At 42.5% G+C, this 25,000-nt stretch overlaps 1 protein-coding gene across 3 annotated transcripts; it reads right to left on the bottom strand.

Moving 5' to 3' along the window:
* Positions 1 to 105: 105 nt before the first annotated feature.
* On the bottom strand, positions 106 to 24,710 carry tsc2 (TSC complex subunit 2). Of its 3 annotated transcripts, XM_051385072.1 has the most exons (42): positions 24,545 to 24,710; positions 22,717 to 22,890; positions 22,542 to 22,628; positions 21,714 to 21,824; positions 21,477 to 21,624; positions 20,931 to 21,048; positions 20,783 to 20,831; positions 20,011 to 20,136; positions 19,780 to 19,853; positions 19,563 to 19,689; positions 18,769 to 18,912; positions 18,536 to 18,673; positions 18,320 to 18,423; positions 18,100 to 18,181; positions 17,718 to 17,873; positions 17,477 to 17,596; positions 16,847 to 16,969; positions 16,653 to 16,759; positions 16,392 to 16,557; positions 15,810 to 15,932; positions 15,564 to 15,698; positions 15,091 to 15,280; positions 14,805 to 14,898; positions 14,616 to 14,718; positions 13,927 to 14,021; positions 11,722 to 11,862; positions 8,951 to 9,112; positions 8,706 to 8,864; positions 8,203 to 8,315; positions 7,325 to 7,567; positions 6,298 to 6,546; positions 5,544 to 5,633; positions 3,732 to 3,889; positions 2,687 to 3,276; positions 2,120 to 2,198; positions 1,941 to 2,027; positions 1,663 to 1,849; positions 1,405 to 1,544; positions 1,204 to 1,282; positions 1,025 to 1,116; positions 838 to 936; positions 106 to 719 (listed from the first exon to the last, which is right to left on the bottom strand). In XM_051385072.1, exons 2-42 carry the CDS (start codon positions 22,849 to 22,851, stop codon positions 555 to 557), a joined length of 5,688 nt encoding a protein of 1,895 aa, XP_051241032.1. In that variant the 5' UTR covers positions 22,852 to 22,890; positions 24,545 to 24,710; the 3' UTR covers positions 106 to 554. The 3 variants fall into 3 exon arrangements, with proteins under 3 accessions (XP_051241032.1, XP_051241029.1, XP_051241031.1); XM_051385069.1 differs by lacking the exon at positions 5,544 to 5,633; XM_051385071.1 differs by lacking the exons at positions 5,544 to 5,633; positions 11,722 to 11,862.
* Positions 24,711 to 25,000: the final 290 nt, after the last annotated feature.

The raw sequence follows: 25,000 nt of genomic DNA, 5'->3' as shown, positions 1-25,000 counted from the left end.
ACTAAAATGAAATGCTATAATAGTCATTCTCCCACCCTTTGCTACCGGTTTACGGTCTGCAATTTAACTGTCACCTTCAAAGAGTACAAATCCAAATTTCAAAGCTTTTTCAGGTTCACTTTTTATTCCACACACATATTTACACACAAACACAACCTGCTCTCAAATGTAGTGTTCTCTTCAACTTTACTCATCTCATGTGCATCAGAAACATGATTAGACCTAAAAAGTGCAAAGCGTTAGCATTTCAAAGTTTTTTGAAAAATATGCAGAAATTACTGTCTTCACATATCAATACTTCATCACAAAATAAGCCTTTTTCATTCCATGAAGCGCATAGGTTTTCCAATACAAAGTCCCGATTGGTTTAAGTCAAAATCAGTGTGTCATCCTGAATTCTCCCACGCCGAGAGGTGAAAGTAAACTCACCTCTGGCAGGTGTGTGCATGTCTGTGGTTGTGTGTGTGCGTGTGCGTGTGCGTGTGTGTGTGTGTGTGTGTGTGCGCGCGTGCGTGCATGTATGGGTGTATGTGTATGTCTGCCAGGACAAGTAATCAAACAAAATCAGTGAAATCGTCCACTGTTGAGACAAGTCTTTTTCTCTGCCCGGAGGTTTCTGGGTTTGCTTGAGTGCTCTGCTGAAACGACTTGTTCTGCTGAGTGTGTCCTTGGGTGAGAGAGATCCCAGGGGTGGAGCGAGACTGAATGTCTTCCTGGGCCTGAGCCAGAGCAGAGAAGGCAACATGGAAATTTATGAAAGGAAATTGAAAAGTATGAAGTAAAAGTAGTGACAGTGAGGAGGGAGAACCAATTTTCTTTCTTTGTGTTCTTTCTTACCCTGGTCCTGATCCTCTTGATGTGTCGTAATCTGGCAAGCCACTTCGAGGCATAAGCATCAGAGGGGTTGGCTCTGTACTGATGCACCAAAGAGGCCATCTGCGGGTAGACAAAGAGGAGTGAAGTACATTATGTGTGTGTGTATTTGTGACAAGGTGTGAAAGGGAGAGATAAGGGGAAGACTTACATTTGCATGTAGAGCCATCTGTCTGACTAACAGTGGAAGATTGCGGTCTGAAACGATTTTTGCCACTGTTGTGTCTACTAACCCCTCTAGATCTGAAAGAGAGAGCAAGAGAAGGAATAAAAGTAAAACAAAAACACAGAGCTGAGATGAGACTGGGGAAAATGCAGATATCAGCTCACCTTTGCGGCACTGGAGCGTCACCAGGTTACATTCATAATCCAGTGGTTTTATAATAACTTCTACGAAGTTAAACTGACCCTAACGGGAGGAAAACAGACAGGGTTGGAGCTGAAGTACAAAATACATACTGCAGATTTCAGAGACTTTTTTTTGTGTGTGTGTGTGTGTGTGTGTGTGTGTGTGTGTGTGTGTGTGTGTACCTTAATTGTGCCCAGTTTGTACTCCTCTCCAGAGTCGTTGTACACCACCATAACGAAATCATTGCCAATGTGACGCTTTTTGTTGCAGCAGCCCTTGTCGCTCTCCCTGTTTGGCATCAGTGTGGCTATGTGGAAGATAGCTGCACAGACGTGATTTCATTAATAATGAGCAGACTGGTTGTGGAAAAGAAATAAGTACTAAATTACCATCTTTTCCCTGTCACACACACACACACACACACACACACACATGCTCACCCTGCATGATGTCGTCATGCCAGCAGTAGGTGAACTCTCCGTCATCTCCATACTGGTCGAGCCCTCCGAGGAAGATCTGGTCTGGGTCGCAGTCTTTCAGATGGATTAATTTTCCCAGGCCCGTTAGGAAGGCAGCGTAGCGGTTTGAACCATACTCGTTTGACAGGATGGCAACCTCATTGTTAACCTGAAGAGAGTGGAGAGGATGAAGGCGCAAAGTCAGACAGTATAGGAATTATTAAGTGATAAGACAGCGATGAGTGTTCTTGAGTTCTCACCTGACCAGCCCCTACAAACACCACTCCGATCTTATGGGTGTCATATGGAGGCATCTGGTCCAGAACTTTCACAGCGCGGTCAATAACCTACCACAGAGAACCAACATTGTAAACAAAGTATACAACAAGTATAAAACACAGTGGAGCAGATTCCAGGTCAGTCAGAGAGGTCAACTAACCTGAGTTTTGGGCAGCAGCAGTGGCTTGTTGGCCTCATTCCCAAAGAAAGGAGAGTGGTACAGCTGTAGGAAGACAAAGCTAGAGGAGACAAAAAGAAGTATAGTGTAGTGTGAAAAAATAGGTGTTGCGCATACAAATAAAAAAAAAAAGCTTATAGTCCACATTATGTCTGCCTTTCTTTATATATGGCATTTAAAACATGTGCTTCATAGGCACTGCATTCATAAATATCTACATGGTATGAAAATACAATTAAAGAAATAGCACATATACTGCTATGTATAGGCTATATTCCATTCAGGGTTTTCATTATTTCCTCTTTTCATTATTTATTGCCATCACACAAAGATTCAAACCTGTAATTTCAGATTTTTCATCATCTCAAACAATCTTTCTATTTAAAACTGGGTTGCAATTAAAATGTTCTTCACTGGCTGGCTGCCACTTGGATCAAAGGAGTGGAGCAGAGATTAGTTTACAGACTTGGGTTGAAACATTGCGTCACTTATTTGGCAGAAACAGGCGACCAAGGCTGCAGTAGTTTTTCTGTGTAAATCTCAGACTACCTGGGGCTCAGACCAGCGATCTTCTCTGTGTTACTAGGTCCGGGTCGACTGTGGTAAGAGTCCCTCTCTGTCCTCCTCTCCCTCCTGGAGGAGGGGGCCGATACTGAGATGGTGTGACCCCGGGGTCGGTGGCCTCCGCTGGGGGAGATGGGTCCAGGTTGCGCCGGTGCTGCTGGAAACTCCAACCTCATCCTTGCTCCTCCACTTTGAGATGACACTATGTTTTCACCCCCTTGACTCTGACCTCCCAGACCATTAACCTCCCCTCCTGTAGTCCCTTCCACCTTTTCTTTTTCAAAATGAGGCTGCTGGGGCTGAGGTTTGCCCTCCACAGGTGCTCTGGGCCACGACGTGTCTCCTGGCACAGTTTCTGATTTCATGGCAGCAGAGAAGGCTTCGGGTAAGTTTTGTAGCTCTGGGGAGGAGCTGGACTTGTTCAGTCCGGATTGAGTGTGGGTCTGGAAGGGAAGCTCGGGCCCCTGGCTGCCTGGGGTAGAGGGTCCCAGGGTGGGCTGATCAATGGGAATCGCTCCCTCGCTCACTTCCTCCAGTGTCGACTTTTCATCATCTTGACTGGAGGTGGAGGAGGACTGGAAGAGAAAGATCAGAGGTGTTTTAAAAATAACAGCAGTGGGAAGCCTTTAAAAAGGATCATACTGGTGGATTTAGCATGTTTTAGCAGATTAACAAATTGCTAAAGAGAATCACAGACAATCACAGTATGGTTCTTTACGTGCAGAATAAAAGCACTAGTGTGTGTGTGTGTGTGTGTGTGTGTGTGTGTGTGTGTGTGTGTGTGTGTGTGTGTGCGTGTGCGTGTGCGTGTGCGTGTGTGTGTGTGTGTGTGTGTGCGCGTGTGCATGCTGCTCATTATGCAGGAGCATGGGCGGGGAAACCCACTTAAAATCTGTGCAGGCAACACTGAATCTCTTATGAGCTGATAATCAAACCAATAGTTAATATTTATAAGCCTGGATTGTTTACCACTTGGTATTTGTTTACTTGCTGTAGACCAGAATAAAAATAAAGTGCATCAACTACCCACCCTGCTGAGCATTCCAGGCGGCGGAGTCTTTGGGAACTTGTCCGCAGACATGAAGATGGGATCCGAGGATATTGGCTCAAACTCTTCACTCTCCAGCCAATCAGATGGGGTGTGTGCTGTGGAAACCCCAGACCCCTCCTCCAGCACCACCACTGAGTCTACAGCAGGACACGGTGAAAACCAAGTGGGTTATAGGTAAATACACACTCACAGCGTTGTCCTCTATTAGTATAATAGCATACACAAGTGCACTTCCACAACAAACATCACAGCTGACGGCAGTAATTTTGACACCTCACACACATTGTCTCTAAAATCTATATTCTAGTTAAGTAATAAGTCAAATCAATCATGATAACATGAGACAGAATCAGATGCATCCACGTTGATCAAACAAACTCAAAGGCAGTCAAGCAACACACATGAACATTAAGACCATGACCTTCAGTAAATCCAACCTACAAACACTGAGATCAGAGACAAAGACAGATCAATGCAGCAGGCAGCCTCTATCCATCACTGGTTCATCTACTTGATTTTTACATCAGGACACATGCATCGGTTTGGTTGGTTTGTTGGTTATTTCAGCCCAAACACCCTGTAGCTACTGCAACAGCAGCCCAGACCAGGCCCTCCAGTCCTGTATCTCCCAAATAATGGCCTCCCTACACTCAGAGAAAAGCCGCCAAAGCAGTCAAGTCTCTTTGACACTTGAGTGTTGGCCCTCAAAACTGCAGCTCTGAAAATGTCTTCATTGCCCTACTGGACTACTACCAGTAAGTCGAAGACTAGCATACTAGTTGGATGAGGTCTGGGCTTTCCTGTTGACATCAGAAGGTCAAAGGTTAAAAGGGTCAACCTGGGAGTATATTTCAGACATGACAGAGTTAGAGAAGATGATTAGGAAGGAAAAACAAATCATGGAAGGAGTCACATAATAAATCATGATCCATCTTTAGGTGTCATTGGACTGATTGATTGATCCAAGTGCAGGCACGTTCTCAGCATCGCTTGTCGTCCCCCCCCCCCGTGTTAATAGAAGACTGATGGGTAAAGCAGAAATGCTGAATTCCTTCACTTGCACAGTTTTGGAGTACAAAACAGCCAGTCTTTGGCAAAACTGAGTTATCTGAGTTAACTGTGACGAGTGTGCAGAAGAGAGCTGCAAAATGCTTTTAAAGGAAAAGATCGACATTTTGGGAAATACAACCATTTGTTTTCTTGCTGAGATAGATGAGAAGATCAATTCCACTCTCATGTATGTCCATTAAATATGAAAGCTAGAGCCAGGAGACAGTTAGCTTAGCTTAGCATAGCAAAGTGACATATTTACACTCCAGGTTTTTTACAAATTAAACAAATAAGATATATAACATGTTATGTGCTGGTAGGCAGATTTTGTTACCTTTGGACAGAGCCAGGCTAGCAGTTTCCACCTGTTTCAAGTCCTTATGCTAAGCTATTAAGCTAATTGGCTGCTGGCTCCAGCCTTACATTGACCAGACAGATATGAGAAAATATCTATTGTCTCATGAAACTCTCGTCAAAAAAAGGAATAAGCATATTTCCCTATTCCTACTATTCCTTTAAAAAAAATATATTGGGAAAAGAATATTTCTTATAGCAAGTACGAGATAATGTATGTGTTTTTCTGCCTGTTTTTCAGTAGAGGTGATATAATGAAAGCACGTGATAATCAAATAACACTTCCAGTTTGTGCTGGCAGACCACTGTATTGTGCAAGTGAGAAGAAATACACTACACCAGGTGCTTTCTGGGGGGTGGGGGGGGCACACATTGAATGGACAATACCTGCCCAGGAAATGCTCCTGTGCAACCTGCCAGGGGCTGGAGGGCCTGGGGGGGCAGAGCCCAAACCCAGAGACCAGAGAGAGCCACCCACTGCGGGCGGGATGCCAGAGGACAGGTCGGTGACACATGATGCCACATAACACACCGCAGTCAATCACAAATGAGCATGGTGTTGAGGATGAAAAAAACATGGAAACAAACTAATCAGAAAAAGGGAAAAACATCTCAAAGGCAATGAGAAAAGGAAAAATGTTGAAAGTAAGAGTGAAGAAAAAAGATGAGTTGATGAGGTAAAGAAGAGAAAATGTTAAGATGAATAACTGGAGGCAGGCGACTGAACAAAAGCCCAGGACACTGGGCAAACAAGAAAGAGATATTTGACTCATAAAACGTGTCAAAATGTCAAAGCCCAAACTGGCTTATCGATCAATTTCAGGCTTGAATAAGAATTACAGGCAATTTGGCACATAGCTTAGTCCATCAAATGGGACCAAAACAGGCAGTCAGGCGGACAGGAGGGATGCATTCATGCATAACATTACATTCATTAGTCCATTAGGATTTTCTGCTCTGTAGCTAAACATTATGGATGTACTGTTGTGTTTATTTTACTGAGAACATGATGACATTTTATAATGAAGGGACAAATAACGTAACTGCACTGATTAATTACAATCATCAATACACACCAACAAAGATGAAAACATAATGCAAACTTTCTGATCGTCCCTGCTTTTACTCCACTGTTACTCACCGGTGTTGGAGCGCTGGATCAGGTTTGCCTTCCCTCCGATGCTGCTGTGTGTTTGGGTTAGGGGCTCGGACACGGGTGCTGGTGGAGGAGCAGCAGTGCTGGCGGGAGCGCTTGCTGTCTGGGTAGGAGGCTCCTTTACTCCCTCCATGGCCATGAGCACACTGGAGAGCTCCTGCAGTGGCATGTTACCAAGCTCCGAAGAGAAGGGACTGGGTGGGTTCTCCAGACACATTAGCCAACTCGTGTTACCTGTGACAACAGATAGAAAGACAGACACAGAGAGTAAGACAGAAAGACAGACAGATATACGCATTAGACCACTGATGGACCACCATGTCTGATGACATCAGATTACATTTTTAGATAATTTTCCTCCAGGCACATAACTCGCATTTGTTCACACCATCGGAACAGTATGTAAATCAACTTGCTTTACACCGAGTTGCCTTTGTATTTTTTGTCAAATTTACAAAATTATTTTTTATTATCTTCATGTGGTACTACAGCTGCAAGCTGGGAGTATTCCCCTGCTGTTGTCTTCAAACAAGCTCAGACATCTAACATTTGTGATTCCTCTGCTGGAAAACACTGCATTGATTGTGAGAACCAAAACCTTGGCCATAACAAAAAGGATGAAATTATTGAATATTTATAGAAACTGACATAAAATAAAGCACACTACAGGTTCACTGTTAAGGATTAATAATCCTGTGTAGGTTTAAAGTTACTGCAAGTTCATTTTCATCTTGTCCAGCAACAAATACAAACCAAGGCCGGCCTGTAAGGTACAAACGACCCTATCTACAGCCAGTGTTTGGTTTGTCCGTTCTGGGCTGCCATAGAAACATGGTGTTTCAACATGGCAGCCTATACAAAAGGCAACCTGTGGCGTCTGTAGATATAAACAGCCCATTCTCATGTCATTATACACTAATAAACACATATCTATGAATATATTATTCCATTTTTGCTATCTAGATCTAGATGTAAATGTTAAACACTGGACCTTTAAGTGCGGTTAACATACCAGACGGTCTCCGTATGAAGATCTCTGCCCAGCCCTGTGTGAGTATGGGGACAAACTCAGCCAGGCTGGGGTTGTCTTTGAGAGGTGGGGGAGCAGACGTGGTGGCAGAGGTGGAGGACGGAGGACCCAGCCCATCCAGGGTGGAACCAGAGGGGGGAGAGAGCGGTGCAGCTAACTCACCCTCGGAGGGGGACACCAGAGGACTGAGACTCTGAGCAGGACCAGTGCGTAGAGCATGGCCGCCTGGAATGGACAGAGGGAGGAAGGTCATCCTCATCATTATTTGTCAGTTCTTTTCTTCACATTATTTTCGGCCCAGCTTGACAGAACAGAAAGCTCATCTGATAAGATATTTAGATTACATTTTTAAAATTTCATGAAGGTCGGCTATATTAAAACATCAGACACAGTTTAATGACACGCAATGTGCTGTGCAGAAAAAGAAATCACGCCAACATGTTCAGATGAACTGACGAAGCCAAAAGATTAAATTAGAACCTTATGTCATGCAGATCCACCGACTTAAAATACAAAGCACACCAAGTACAGTACATCAGTGTGTGAAAGATCACAGTATAATTTTGCATTGGATTTTCCTCTGACCCAGTATCATGTAATGATAAATAATGCCACTATCTTTATTTACTTGAAATGTATCAGGAGTAGTGTGGGTTGCAGTCTAAAAGCGATGATTACACAGGCAGGCACAGATAAAAGCATGGCTGCAAATCTGTGGCTGATTATTTCTCATTTCAAGACAGCAGGGACTCATTTTAGCTACTCTTCAAAAGATGTCTCAAAAATACACTTTGGAAAAAAGCACTATTGATTATGCTGGTAGAGTTTGGCTACAATGTAGTTGTTGTGTTTTTTGTTACCTGACATGGAGCGGACTCGTATGCGTGTGGCTCGGTTCTGCTGCTGGCTGGACTGTGACTCCAGTTTGGCTGGAGCCTCTTTGGTTATCCGGGTGTGTAGCGATGGATCTGACCTGCAGGGAAAATAAATTATTACAAGCCAGCTAACAAGAGTCTACAGCCATGCTAGCAGCTCTGTGATGCTAACATATTCAAAATGACAATGCTTCCATATTTAGCATGTATCACGTTTACGGTGTTCGCCATCTTAGTTTAGCACCATACTAACATGTGCCAATTAGCACTAAACACAAAATACAGCTGAGGCCAATGGGAATGTCATTAGTTTTGCGGGTATTCGGTCGTAAACCAAAGTGAATCATTAAAATGTATCCCCTGGGGAACCTGAATCTCTGTACATACTATCATGGCAATCCATCCAGAGATATGAGATGTATTTAGTCACAGTGCAAGCGTGGCTAAAAAATGTGACAAATTATTTAGGCATTTTCTGTGTGTTTCACCGTGTCATTTCCCCTCCTCCTCCCAGCCGTTCAGCCATGTCCAGGCCCAGCAGCGCTTGCGTTCTGACCCCTCCGCTGGTTGTTATGGTCACCAGCTTGTTGCCCACCAACCAGGTCATACTGCGACCCCCCGTCAGAAGAAACTCTGCGATGGGAGACCTAAAAGGGGGAAAGAGGTCAAAATGTGGACCTCCAAGTGCCAACCACCACATAAACACACAGATAAAAAAAAAGTCCATGCCAACCTCTTGGGAAGGGCAGAGAAGTTGGAAAACACATATCGTGCCATCATGTCCAGACAGGTCTCTGTGAGCTCCAGGTGGACGGTCTTCAGCCCCTCATCTGCCTGAGTAACCGCATTTTCATCAGCGGAGCCCAGGCTGCAGGTGGTGGTTGAGGTGTGCATCCTAAAGGATGAAACAGAGCAGGTTAGACAAAAGAAAGGGCAGAGGCACGAAAGGGAGGCACACAGGCTGCAGATACACCTTAACATATAATCAGTGTACACAGAGACATGCAAGCTCAGATATACAGTCACAGAGAGTTATGCAGAACGTCATAAAAAAAATCACACAAAACACACCAACGTTCATTTCTATACTGCATGCAACACAAGTATTTATATGCACATATGCAGATAGAGATTATTCATTTTCCACACACAAACACAGACACACACTGGGACGAGGTATAAGTGGCCTCAGCTCTGATATATGGTGTAACATATTTTGATGCTAAGTAAGCCACATGGAAGAAGCTGTGTGTGAGTGGGTGTGTTTTAACTGTGTGCTAATGTCTCAGCTGCAGCCAAATGCCTTATTAGTATTCTCTGTAGAAGTGAATGAGCAGCACCTCTTTGTATCCACAACAACCATTACTGCCTGCTCTGGCAAATCAGGCTAATAGCGCCTTTACAAATGTTAAACTTGAGTCTCAATCAGGGCTGAAAAGATATTGGAGGTAATTTCAGTCAAAATGGCCACACTGGCTCGCTGCTCAGAAGTAAATACAATACAACACTCAGCACCCAACTGCGATGTGTCTGTACATCACAGCGGGGGGGGATTGCAAGGCAGGCAGACTGTTTTCATACCTCAAGAAAACCAAAGAAAAGTAACATAAAAAAAATAATATTTAATGAGCCAGAAAAACTATGGGAAGAATAAAGAAACAGAGTAATGCAAGAGGAACATGTGTTCTTGGTGGATCTATCATGGTAAACTGCTCCAGCTTTATTTGTGTGAGCCTTGTATTAACTCCAGTTTACTTAAGATGCTTTACTTGTTGGGGGAGGGCAATCGGACAGGAAACAGTCTCAACTGAAAATGAGTATTGTCAAGGTTTCATACATCCTCAACTTAAAATCCAATTCAGGGATGTTCACAAATGCCAATTAAAATGTTTTGAAAATGGAAATATATGCACACATGAAAGTGACTAAATAGCAGTTTAAATATGGATTAACAATACAGCTGTGCAGATTAATTAGTTCTGTCAGAAGGAATGAGAAGAAATCTCTCACTCAGACCAAGTCCCAGTGTGTGAATAAACAGCTGTTCCACACATTTTATACTTACCATTCTTCTACTGACAATAATTCATTTTTCATTTAATGTCTACTGGACACGTGCTCCAAACAAAATGACCATGAAACGCTCACGACTTTAACAGAGCTTGCCGAGTTCACTGCTTTATATTACTATTGAGCACATTGCTATTGATTATTCTCCACTGCATTGAGTTTTCAAACTCAAACTAAGGCTGATTATGGCATTCATAAGAATTCGATGCTTTGCTTTTTGTGGCACAACATGAATTCAGCTAAACACAAGAATGAAACAAAATGTGTTTACACTTCGATGTCGATAAGTTTATGAAAGAATGTCTTAAAACATGGTCATGTTGTCTGAAATGAAACAAGTGTTCACCAGGATACTTCCATCTTACTCATCATTCAGAAACCATTCAAGAAATACAAAACTAACTGTTTAAGAAAATAGCAGATTTGCAGCCATTTAGCAGTTGAAGCCGGTTAAATGTACCTACAGTGCAGTTGTCTAATGTGATAAAGTTTCATGTTTCATCTGAAATTAAATAGAATACACAGTAGTTTGCACTGTGCTTTTACTGCCATCTGTTGGGCAGGAGGGGTGTGACATACTCAATATTGTGGCACTGCAGCCACATCTGACAACTGCAATGTTCGATCACACATCAGTCACTTGAGCAAGTCAGCCAAGCAGAGATAAGCATAAAGGCATGAAGATAAGACATATGTGTGTGTGGCAATACAAATTATTTGAGTCAGTAATAAAAAACATTTCTAAGTTCACATTAGCCCAGCTAGTCCTAAAATCCCACACTAGGAGATTGCCATGGTCATTGCAGTACAGTGTATGTTTGTGAGTGGAGCAAAACAAAAATATGTCAAGCAAGCAAACAAAGCTGTTGTGTTGCTGTTGTCCCTGGCCAAGGAAGCAGAAGTGCCCTCCCACCAGGAAAGGGTCGTTGTAGACTGCAGTTGTTGTCAGGATAAGATCCATCACTTTGAATACACATGCTTTGCACCAGTCCCTCCTGCCATTCATTTGTTGTTAGGCCAATCAAAACCAGTCAGCAATACACCCAGCAAAACAAAGTCAAACCAAAGACATATTAAAAATTGAATGAGAATCAAAGCAAAATCTGTGTTAGAGCAAAATCAAACAGAAAAACATCAAATGTTTTCCGATGTCTTCAGCAAACACTTCATGCAAACGCAAATAACAAAAACAAAATCTAAAAACAGCACGTGTATGATTGCAGCCCAAAACAAACCAAAAAGGTGGACACACAAATCTTCCTCCAGCATGCACCACCCACTCCAGGTGTCCCTGGCAACAAACCACCCAACGCCCGCCCAACGGACCCGCATGACAATGACCCTAGACCCCATCAACCATCCCATGGAGGAAGCAACAAGTGTTTGGGTTGTTGTTGTTTTTTTGTTTGGTTACCCAGAAGGCTCTTCTCTAACCTGCGGACCGCATGTTCGGAGACACTGATGCTGCGGGAGCGGAAAGCGTCCATGGCTGACAGGTCCCTCAGCTCTTTAACTGGAGAGCTGCTGCTATTGGCTACCGCCGCTGCCGCCTTCGCCACTTTCGCTGCCCGTAGACTGGGCGATGATGATTACCCATGGCAAAGGGCGAGGGGAACGGGCCCGGGTTGGCGATATGGTGGTGGTGGGAAGTAAGGGGGTGGGTCATCGTGAGGGTAGTGGTGGTTTGGGAGTGTAGGGGAGAGAGTGTGGTGTGTGGAGGTATACCAGGAGACAACAGGAACCGTCAGCCGAGCACCGGAGCAACATGACCAAAAGGCACACGCCACGCCACGCCACGCAGAGCGGGGGCAGGGGTGGGGTAGAGAAGATAGGGTCACAAAGGTCAAAGGACAGAGGTCACAGGAGAAGGGAGGGGCCAGGAGCAATGTGGAGGATGACACGACCACCCCCCAAAACCACAACGCAGCACCCAATCGCAGGAGGCAGGGGAGGGGTCAAATGAAGAATTGAAAGAAAAACAAAACAAGGTGAAAATTAACAGCAGTGAACACTATGAATCAGATTACAGGAGAGCGGAGTAAGAGAAAGAGGATATAAAAAAAAAAGGATAAACATTAACTAAAAAGGAAAAACAGACAAGCTACAGCAGAGGGTAAAAGAGCTTCTGCAACTCAGAAAAGGAAATACACACAAAAAGTATTCAGGAAGAGCAACAAAATAAACATTATTTCACACAGCAGGTACATAGGGAAGCCAAGGACTAGTACAGGATAAGTAAAATAGTAGGGATGGACTCAGCACAGGCCTGACATGGAAAGTAGAACACAAGAAAAACAACTCATTCAACTGAGAAATGAAATGGGGTTGGAGCAAAGCAAGTCTGGACTATATACCCTAAGGGAGCCAGTGGAGGACTAGACGATTCAAGAATTATTGTACTTATAAGTTTAAAATAAATAATTACTTAATAAAGGCATGCATTTCTGAAAAGACGCTAAATATGAAAAAAAGTATTGAAATTATTCATATGAACTCTGACATGCCACACTCCAACCCCCACAGTGGGTAATGAGCAGCACAAGGACAGATCACTGGATGAATGATAACACAGTATGGAACACTTAAAGTGGGCTGATATGGAAGATCAGTAGAAACTGATGTTAGCAGAGGCATATGTATGTATGTATGAAAAGCTGTCAAAGGGAGTGGGCTTTATTGCAATGGCAGCAAAGGTGTTATGAGGTTTTGAAAGTAGGTGTGGGGACTTAAACAGGATTGAGAGAAAAGAAGCTGCGCATGTTGTTTCCTACAATATATGTAACTGCACAACGGAGAAGGGGTTTAATAAGAAGCTACAATGAATATGCACTATAAAGCACAAATATTGATTTACAACAGAGAAAAAATACATGAGTCTCAGCTATTCAGTCCCTTTCTTCTGTCTCTGTGATCACTTTGTTGTTATTATTTACTTTGGATGTTTTTATCGTGGGTTTGTGGGGCGATTAAGACACGGACAACCAACAAACATTCACACCATGTACGGATGAGAATGACACCTTGCTGAGAAAAGCTTCCTTACACCTCTGTGTGAAAGATGTGTGTATTTCTCTTTGTGCACGTGTAAACTCAGTATTTACTATGGTTTTAAACAGATGGCAAGATGTGATAGCAGGAGAAAGCAAACCCTACAGGCCTTTCCTCATGACATCACCATGTATGTACGTCTACATGCTACAGGTGGCGGACACAGTAACACAAACACCTGGATAACCGAATAGTATACACTACAACACACACAGAGACACACACACACAGATTTACACTTTACTGCCTTAGATTATATAATTATTGTAAAGGTGTTTCTGTTATTTTGTCCACCCCCTGCATGTCAATAATATGAGGAGTGATTTTTGAATAGAAGACAAATGGTGGCAGAAAAATAACTAATTTTAAAACGTAAAAAGCATAAACAAGAAATAAAATGAGCTAATGATCACCATGGCAACCTGAGAGGAGTCATTGCAACCATCACGCCACAGTACCAGTCATGCTGAGTCCCCTGTTACATTGGCAACCCAAACCCTCTTACACAACAATCGCCACGTGGCCAGTGTGTGGTGCTGCTGGTTTGTAAGTCAGCACTTGCAGCTGTGTGTGTGTGTACATATGCTTTACCTCTTGGGCCTTTCATTGAGGCTGGTGCTTCTGGCACGAAATGAACTTTGCTCATGACCATCATCAAATGGCAGAAGGGCGTTGGAACGCAAACCCTGAACGAAGAGACAAAAACATGAATGTTACGACACAAAAATGCTAAAACTAAAATGTAGTTGAGTCAATACAGGATCTGTAACAAATCCCAAATAGTGTCAGAAGATTAAAGATAAGGCTCATTCAATTTAAAACTCTGCATATTCACATATATTTACATATATTCACAGGTAATTTCGTATTCTGTCCAAAACTTTGTGTCTTCTGAGACTTTGTGAGGATGGTATAGATTTTCTAATCCAACTCTTGGCAAGCTTCTCTGTTAACGTATTATGTGATTAATGATTGGACAGCAAATTATTATCAGGGACTGGAAAAAGCCTGGAGTCCCTCTTTTACAGGATTGGGTGAGGGAGTTAAGAAGTGTGAAATTTGGGTGAGGTGAAAGCACATTGATTTCCATGTGAGAGTTATGCTTTTGCACTCTCTCATTTGCATTGTATCATTTGTCTTCTCTCTTTTTCTCTATACATACATGTGTATGGAAAGTTGTGAGTTTGGAGATGGACTAATTTACAGTGCTTGTGTGTTTTTTTAAAATAAAAAATTGCATGTCATAAAAACTTAGAGGTAGGACATAAACCAGCACGCACCTTTGTGATGTACTGAACAAAGTCCTTGCGGAAGGGGAGTCTGCAGCGTATGAACCACATGGCGATCACATGGTGGGCCAGGGACACAATGTACTGGTTAAACCTGATGGGAATGGAAGAAACAAACAGGTCACAGTGTGGCTGTGCATCTGAGACTACACATGTGTTTGTGTGTATGTGAGCACTTACTTGGAAGGGTTAGTGTAGGGTAGAGAGATGGCAAACACACTGACATACTGCTCAGCTACAAAGTTGGCATACAGATGGGGCAGGCGCACCAGAGCTGTGAGATAGAATAGAAGAGAACACACCAACAAAACGCTTTCTTATTTTGTGCTTCCTCTGTGGCAGAAAACTTGTAACTGCTGCAACTAACAAACCTGACTAACTAACCTGACCTTGAACATTCAATAATGGTAAAGAACAGTTTTAGAAAAGAATGAAGAAGTTTTTAGAAAAGCTTTTTGGTGCTCACTGGAGAGGAACTCAAGCATAGGCGATGCCATGGCAACGGTTGCAGAGATGTGGGTGAGCTTGACGATAAGAGCGGGGAGGAGCTTGATCATGATGTCAGGCATCTCCACCGTGCACATTGTAAGAGCCACCACACACTGCTTGGCACAGCGGTAAATGAGGCCGGTCTCGAGGCACTGAACCAGCTCTCTCTGTAGAGGGGAAGGGAAATTAATTGATGTCTTTCCAGTTGTATGGGCTGTTTGCATGGACATCACTGCCTCCATCTATGTTTGTGGAGGGGCTGCTAAATCTGAGAAATAACTACAGTATACAGACACCAGCCATAATGGGATGTTGCTGCCTACATGTGGATCTTCTGGTTCTAAACATCTCACTAGAAAAGTCAGAAAATCCAACACGCAGGCAGAGACAGAAAGTCAGGTGATGTCACAGGCAGTACAACTTTTCCTTTCTACAGGCTGTAATTTGTACCTGTCTCGACTGCTCCAGATAGTTATGGTAGGATGTGATGGCTGTGAGTACAGGAACTACTGCCAACTGAACATCAGTGCGAGAAAACCCCTCTGGGGTCTTCTTCAAGCGCTCCGAGATCAGCCGATCTGTCACCTACAAGCACACAGACAAAGAAATAAGCGACATACAGTAACATCTGGTAACATGTGTACAGAGTTTTAAGTATAGATTTGTATGCATATGTATTTTATTTATTTATTCTACCATGCAGCAGAGTGTAGAACAGAGCTGGTCCAAGCTGCATGGCGACGTGAGCAGCAGCACTTTGTACTGCAGCGTCCACGGCAGCTTGTCAAGAACAAGCTTCAGAACCTTCCAGTCTGTCTCCTACAAGAGGAAAACACATCAAAGACATTTAGCTTGTCTACGTATGTATATATTTTAATCTGTTCTATTACCTTATTTCTTTCTCTATTTGTACATTTTAATCTGTGTTATATTTTGTTTACATTGTCTACCCTATTTATTGATATTAAAGATAGCAAGTGTATCTGCGGAGTCTGCAAAGCAATTAGCTGCAAGTGGGGATAGAAAGTATAGTAAAATGTCTCTTTCGTGTTTTAAGATGTTTCATGTTTGGTGGTGGTTATGTTTTTAATGTGAAGTGTGACAAAATAAGACAAATTTCTCCTTGGGGACAATAAAGTTTACTCTACTGCTCAAACCCTGGAGCATCAGCTAGGCTCCTTTATTCTCTCCACAGAAATAGCAGACACAGTTTTGATGCAGACATTGTACTCATGTGCATGCGACATATCTCTGAGTTGGATGTTTGTATGTCTGTACCATCTTGAGGCACTGCAGGAGGACACTGAAGGCAGGTGCATAGGGCAGGTAGGCTGAACGTATCGAGGCTGCTGAGGTGGCAGGAGCAGTGGGGGGAGCGGGGCTGCCAGCAGGAGGAGATGTAGAACCTGCAGGCTTCTTTTCACTCACACGCTTCTCCGGCTCCCTGAAAGTTATATTAATATTTAGCTGCCTTTATTATAATAATCAAAACAGATGCAAGTGAGAGCTGTGGCAAAAGTGGTGTGTGTGCATCCTCACCCTGTGTCACAGTAGCAGTAAGGGCTGAACCTCATTGCCCTGTCTTTGTTGGGGACTCCTAGACGATGAAGAGAGTCTGCTCGCATCATCAGGAAGAAGTCAAATACCTGAAAGATAGAATGAAGAAGGAAAAGAAGTCAATGTGCTGAATGTTACAATAGAGTGGAAAGTGGAAAGAAAAATACCCCCCCTACCTGTAGTCTAATACCAGAAGCAATGGCTGAACAGTACTTGTTCTTGTAGTGAAGCTGCAGGTGGCTGATAAGCAGCTCATACACACGACTAGCGTGACTGGCTGGTAGGCTGTATAGCTTGCTCTGCCAGGAGAGAAAAAGATGGAGGTTTATCACCGGATTCATTACATTTTTTCCAGATTCACAAAAACCTCATAGAGAAATATATTTTTCAACTGGAACACAGGAAAGAATGTTTTTAGTGCAATTTCCTTCTGTAACTCGATCATCTTATGTAGAAAGAAAAGGTTACATTAATCAGTAGTCAAGATATTTATTCTCTGATATGTTTACAAAAATTACTGATGTGAAGCAACCTTAAACAGCATCAGAAAACATGAATAACCTTTATTTTACATTCACCTGTTGTTTTTATGTGTATGTTCTAAAAAGACTAAATAAATAAATAAATAAATCAGTGTTTTCAGTTTTGGTAGTGCATGAACCATTTGTTTACATCCAAGGACATTTTAAATGACACATTAAGAAATAAAAAAAAATTGAGTACTCAAATTTGACAACCTTTTAAACCACCTTAAAATCAGTCTTAATGTCACGTTCGTAAAGCCCTCAATCTCTGCATGTGTGTACCTGCAGGATTTCCAGCAGGCCTAGTATAGCAGTCCTGACATCCTCCATAGGAGACTCTGCTGTGGGGTCTCTCTCAGAAACCTCTAGGGGCCCTGAACACACCAGAGAGCGACTGGCCACCTACACAGAGAAAAAACACTGACCTTATCTCATCATGTCTGGACAGGACAGAACTAAGTTACTTCATGAGAGTAAAAGTGAGACACTATAAGCATCTGTGTGTATGTGTGTATACGAGTACCCTCTCAATGATGTCCAATAGGCTAGTGAAGTGGTGTGTGTTGCAGCCCTCGGCGAGGTCCACCAGTAGCTGGGTGGCCTGTTTTCTGACGGCCAGGTCCCGGTCTTCAGCTATCCCACTGAGCTGGGGGATCACCACCACTTCAATCAACTCGTCCTGGAAAAAGTCAAAGAAGAAAACAAGAGAAACACTTTTATCTTGATTAATTTTAATGACCTACACATCTGAGAAAACCTAATCAAAATAACCATCAAATACCACATTCAACATTTAACAGTTATTAGTTTAACAGAAATGTGACAGACAAACAGGACACACAAAGGTGACAGTGGAGTTGACAGTACGTAAGGATGCAAATGTGCATGTGTGCTAGCATACAGACCTCATAGAGCTGTCGGTTGGTACTGAGAACGAAAGACAGGATATGAAGCACTTTGATCCTTATCACACCGCGAGGCTCGTTCCTTTTAGAGAGAAAGCAAGATAATCGAGAGGGACAGGAAAGACACCACAAAAACGAGATGAGATCGAGGTGATAATTAAAAAAGATCTGGTCACTGAGAAGTTCCATATTATCACCATCCTCTTTGTGTGCGTCCTACCTGAAGAACTTCTCCATGAGGCGGTGAAGGCTCTGAATCCAGCCGTCCTTGGCTGGCTGTATAGACTGGGCCCTGTACGAGATGAGGGTCAGCACTGACGCGTCCTGTCTCACACACACAAACACACACTAACATTAACATTAAGAAAGTAGCAGCAGTATGTAAGAGGACCAGATGAAAACACAGGATGACACCATGGGATAGAAAAGCACTAACAGGTCTCTTGTCAGCACATTTTTCCACCAGACTGAAGAACTTCTCTGTGGAACCATGGTAACCGTTCTGCTCATACAGCTCTTCCACTGTGGTCAATAGCTCATACACAATGGCCTTCAACTCCGCACTGCCTATTGTCTGTGAAGACAGATGAGACATCTTACATGGTCAAAAAAGAACTGTTATGTTATTTTAAGCCTGCACATGTGAATTATGTATGTGTGTTTGTGTACCTGGATCTGCTGCAGCAGTCGCTCAATGATTCCCAGCAGGATGTCCCAGGTGACCACCTGCAGCTCTTTGCCATACTTCTTAATCAGTCTGGTGATGGAGAGGACGATTTCATAGGACACCACCTCATTGGCACACGACATGGCCTGAGTGGCAGAGGTCAGAGAGCAACAGTCAAAATGTGTTCATTACATTCATAGTATCGTGTTGTTTTTTCAGACTACCTTCTATTGAGTCATATCTTTACTCATTATTGGTCATTTCTAAACTCTTAGAAGTAGGGACGGGGCAACACCTGATCAAGTCACACTGCAGTGTTTCCTCTATGTTGATTTTGGAGCGGCGGCCCGCCATTGTTCAATTTCTGCCACCACGGTATCAGAAATGGGGCAGACGCACAATGTAGTCACGGTTGCCTTTTAAATGATCCTGCCGACATAATGCACCCCCGTTGGCTGCCGCTCACATTGCAATTTAACAACAAGTAGAACTATTCAGAGGTTATTGGGGCTGTCCAGTTTAACTCCACATACTGTTGTGTTGATGTAGCTTAGTGTCAAAATAGACAGGCCTGCCACCACTGCTAAAAAAAAATCCTAGAGAAAACACTGCACTGGATACTGCTACAGCAGCATGTATGTATGTATGTATGTATGTATGTATGCATGTAAACATATGTGTTTTATCGCACAAAGTGATAGAGCTATGTTTGGACAGAAAAATAGTAATTTATTTGTATATTAATTATAATTATATTATTATAATATAAAGAATACATGTACTGTATGTGTGTTACCTTGTAGAAAGACGGCAGAACAAGCGTAGGTGTGTTTTTGAGGGCGGGGAGTCTGTGTGCACCCCACAGTGCCATTCCAACAAAGAATACAGCTCCTCTCAACAATGGTGCATCCTCCATGTACACCCTGGTGGAGGTTGCAGGTAGTTAGAAAGACACAATGTATGTTCAGTAAAGCACCACACGCTCAGAAATGTGCTTAAACTAGGGCCAGTACCTTTCCTCCATAATGCGGCACATGGTGTAAATGGCACTATGGCCGAGGTGAGTCCCCAACACCTTCCTCATCAACTGGAGAATAAAGAGCAGCACAACAAGGGAGAACAACAAACAACAGAGGAGAAAGATCAGAGGAGATGGTTATGAATCATGCCCTTTCATATCAGGTCTTTAGATAAAAGAAAAAAGAGTGTGTATGTAGAGTATTTATGTGTATATGTGTTCTCACCTTCCAGCAGGATTCACAAAATTCCTTGACATTGACAGTGCGACAGAGTGTGATGATGAAGACAGTGAGAGAGTCTGATGGGAGGCAGTTGTAACACACTACCGCATCCAGTACTTGTAGTGCCACCTGGACACACAACAACACAAGTAGCACAAGTACAAACCAACTATGTTAATTATTTTCACACAGTGATGAAGAATAAACATAAAAAGGTCTCAAGACTGGCCGTGTTAATTATGTCACCAATTATAAAACACACCATCACTTCAATATTGAATTCATCTTCAATATAAACAATATAACGCAATTTCACATTCAGCAGGTTTCATAAGTCACAGATAACTGGAGACTTTAGTATGTAATTACATATCAACAAAACAGGCCCACAAACAAGCACTCCACAAACATTTGAGAATCAGAAAAACATTTATAAGACTTTTTCTCTTAGCTTGCTATGGCCACATGTTGCTTATAAATACTATACACAGTGTACGTGGTGATAGGTAAGGTCCACTGCATCCACACAATAAGCAGAATGAAGTGTTGGATTCCAGGTTCTTCATCATTCATTCCAAGGAGCAGTAATGGGTCTTATTACAAGTAAACAACAACAGCCACTTTTGAGCAGGGGAGGTCAGCATGTACTGTTGAATGCTAACAAGACATTTGAACAAAGAATGTGTTGATTGTTTTCCAGTTAAAACCATGTTACACTGTTAAACTTGCTTAAGTTTAACAGAAATCAGTAATGTGAAGAAAACCAAATCCGTACCTCAATATCTGTTGAAGATGTTGTTCTATTGCACAGGAGACAGATTTTCCTGCACAACACAACAAGCAAAAAAATAAAAAAGCCTGTTAATAATATTTTCTGGATAAAAAAACGTTGGTGTGTACATCGGTCTGTATCTCTGACTTACTGAACCATGATGGAGACATTTTGGTCCAGATAGCAGCTGTTGAACTTGACCAGATTTACGAGAACGTGGAGAAAGTCGGAGGTGAGACCTATGTCCATCCACAGGAGGACAAAGCGTGCTGGGGAGAGAAGAAAAATAGCAAGAACAGAAACAAATAATACCAGTGAATAGGTGTGTAAAAGATGATCCATGCCTTTACAAGTTACAAACAATACTACAAACGGTGGCTCAAGTTAGCTTAAATCTCAATTACTCGGATTTGTCAGCTACAACAGAAGAAACACTGTGACAAATCATCAGAAAAGGATCATATCTGTGCCCAGAATGCAGCTGCAGTAGTATGAAACAAACTGCTAAATTAGTTACCGTCTACACAAAGTCCATCTACAAAAAGGGAACGCTGATCACATGTCGAAACTAACCACAAATACAACTGATTAGTATGAACCCTTATACGACCTTTTGAACAGTGTTTGCAAGTCAGTTTAAAGTCTGCATTTACTCTGTGTTAAAAATTGAAAATCATAACCAAAGAGGAGTTTTTACCTATGTCCTCCTCCAGGTATGTGATGTCTTTCCCGTTCTCGGTTAAGGCCTTGAAGACTTCCAGCCTATCAGAGAGGTCCTCATTGCATGGTTGGTAGTCTCTGATCACCTTGAAGAAGTAGGCTCTCAGAGGGCCGAGCCGCTCACCCTTCCCATAAAACAGTGAACATGACTTTAGGAAGTGGCAGCCACTATGTTCACATTTTGTATTTGCTTGTCGTGTATTGTTCAATATACCTGTCCTTGTATAATGGCCCTGAGAAGCTGAAGGACAGCATGTCTGGCCTCGAGTGGCTGCTCTGGAGACAGCATGTCCTCCACTGCTTTCCATACTGCCTCCACTGCATGCTGAAAAAAACAGAAGAACACATGTACTGCCGTCAGGGTTTAAAATTAATAAATGTTGAATAAACATGTGAATAGCAGTCTGTGCAGCAGTGGCTCAGTTTCCATGCAACATGGAGCGTCTCTCCTGCCAGCTGGTGACTGTAGGAGCTGAAGAGTCACATCATACATCACACAGCATGATAGAGAAGGAGACATAGCCGTTGCTACATGTCTGTTTAAACAGGAGTTTGGCCGACCTCACTGCATTTAAATGTAATGCATTAATACCAGAGCATTGGAGTCAGAAACAGTCGCTGTGTATCTCGCTGTCCTCCGTTGTCATCATAACCATTCTCCTTTTCTTCACTCTGTTTCATCCATCCAGCCATTGATTTTATTTAACTTGAATTTTATTTTACTTTTATTCTTATCTCTACTTTCTATATTTAGCTAAGAGTTTATTGTTTACTGTCTATATTGAGTTTATTGTTTATCTTATACTGTATTTTTTTATACCTCTTTTATTTTCTATACAAGTGTTTTGTTAGCTGCTGGAAATTCAATTTCCTTGAGGGAGTCATCCCAAAGGGATCAATAAAGTGAAGTCTAAGTCTCTAAGTCTATCTCGGTTTCACGCAGTTATGTGGAACATTTACAGCCACATTAGCTGTCAAAAAATAATTCTAGCATAAACTCTGACTGCTGTTATCAAAACTATCACACCCGGCACAGACTCACCTCCTCAAACTTTTTTGTTTTGGCAAGATCACAGACGTGGTTCATCATGCGAACCCGGTTGCTCAGACCGCAGTCCGGTTGGAGCTCCTGAAAAAAGATTATGAGAAGAAATTCAAATGCGTGGTGAGTCTGAGTATGGATGAACATGCAAAGATGTTCTGTCTGTTCTGCACACCTTGATCACGTCAGTCGTAATAATGAACTCGGACGGTTTGGTTTCACTTTGTTTGCTTGGTGGCCGCGGGGGTCCCAGCCCAAAGATCCCCTTCACCTTATCCTTAAGACTCTCCTTGCTCTGTTGTTTGTTCATGGCCCAACGTGGAGGAGTGATATCCTGTACGGGCTGGGACTGAGAGAGAAGTAACACACATTTAGGAACTTTTGTAACATTTATCACAGTTAGCTTGGATCCTTACTAGGGATGCACCGATTGGGAAATTCTGGGCCAATACCAAAGTTTAAAATAACAATCTGGCAGATAGCCAATGTTATTTTGTTGTCATACATTCACCCTTTTGTGCCAGGGAAACTAAATCTACAAAGATGATAATCTTGTTGCAGGTTCATTTATTTCTCTTCTCATCCAACATGTGAGACGCTGAGCTGAACAGCCGCTCCCTGGCGCTGCACAGAGCACATCGGTATTTGCATACAATTTGAGCCAGTGCTGGCAAATGGAGGTGACTATTTCTCTAATATCCAAGTTAGAAATAACCAACACAACATTTCAAAGTTCATGTCACACAACAGATAAACATCAGCAACTGATCACGGTGAATACCATCTTTTTTTGTCAATAGGGCGAGATCAGTCAAGTATCGGCCGATATATCTCTGCATACCTAATTCTTACAATGCAGGAACCCCTGAAGGCCGGATAGAGCATGTGACTTTCTCTAAAAGTGATTTCATGTGGCTTGCCTGTTAGGAATTAGATGGATCCTCAAACATACACATGCTCTATCAAAACCCCTTGCAACTGTTAAATCAATCTGCACTATTAAAAAAAGATGGTGAGCATTACATTAAATCTAACGCTAAAGACTTAAAGAGTTAGTTCATCCAAATAACAAACATTTTCAACTGTTTTCACAGATAGGAACTATTTCTTCTGCGATAAGTACAGTGAGGTATGTAGGACTACCCAGAGTGAGTGAGATGTTTCAGGAAGGACACACTGTTGTTTCATTATTGCAGCAAAATATTATTTATAATAGATATTACTTTGATGTCTGACAGGTACGTCACATATATACATATCTATATTTTACTTCTCTCAATTCTCTGTGTTGTCTTTTTCAAATGTTTGACATTTTTGGACAGTGTGGAGTTAATATGGATGTTATTGAAGTGGTCTTCTGAGCTATGATAAATAAGACTATTCATGAGCAATACCAGCATTTTTGCCCTTATTAATCTTTTATTGTCTTTGACAACCAGCTGTTTTATACAATTTGTAAAGAAGAAAACATCAGTTTCTTCCAGGAAATTGTTTAGATGTGGAGGTGACAGCATTAAAACTGTGCATGGCTGCATCTAGATATCACTAGAGGTAAATAAGTAAATGTAATGTAATTTGGGAGAACAGACCCTTTAAGACTCCCACCCACTTTGATCCAGTAGTGAAGTTTGGAGTCCCAGTCTGTCAATGAGTAACCCCGGCGGGGGGGGGATTTGCTGTCATGTGGACTTGACAGAGATAGATGGGAGGGGAGGTGAGCAGACAGACAACGACTGTTCTGTTCCACTTCAACAACAACAACAACAACAACAACAACATCGGTGCAAGGTAGCCTCCGACCACAGCAAACAGTATGTGTTGACCACATAAACATGATATAATGTGGAGAAATGCACAATGGCGCTGCTGACCCGTTAGCTAACGTTAGGCTTTACACTGGGCTAGCATTCCTCTGTGGCATTCAAGGTCTGGTAGCTAACGTTAAAAACAACACCTCCTTCACTCCTTCACTCCTCTCCCCCCTCTCCCCCTCTCCCCCTCACCTTACTGAAGAGGAGTCGCTTTCGGTTTCATTCAGCCACAGCCTCGTCCACATGCAGCCAACACAGCCGCCTGTGCATTGATGTAACTCTGTATTTGCTTCTTGTTCTCGTCCGAGCTCGGTCCTTCGCTCCTCCACCGGATGACACAGTGAAGCTCTAACAGGGGCCACTTCCTACAAAAACACGTTTGACGAACTGGCTGCTGGGAAATGTAGTTCTGCGTCAAGCTAAACCCAAAACTATGCTAAACTTTGTAACTCTGGTTTTATATATTATCACAAATGAAGAACACCTACATAATAGCAAGCCATTGTTTCTCAAAGGCCCTGTGACACTGTTTCGTAGCTAACTAACGTTATATTATATTAACTACTAAAACTTTAACGTTACCGAATGGTTAACTAGCAACCAGCTAGCTGAACATGCTAACGATGCTGAAGTTGGTTCCTTATTGGA

Source organism: Dicentrarchus labrax, unplaced genomic scaffold, assembly GCF_905237075.1.
Source record: "Dicentrarchus labrax unplaced genomic scaffold, dlabrax2021, whole genome shotgun sequence".
Lineage (NCBI taxonomy): Eukaryota > Metazoa > Chordata > Actinopteri > Moronidae > Dicentrarchus > Dicentrarchus labrax.
The sequence above is the reverse complement of the archived record's forward strand: the minus strand, read 5'-3'. Positions and strand labels throughout refer to the sequence as shown.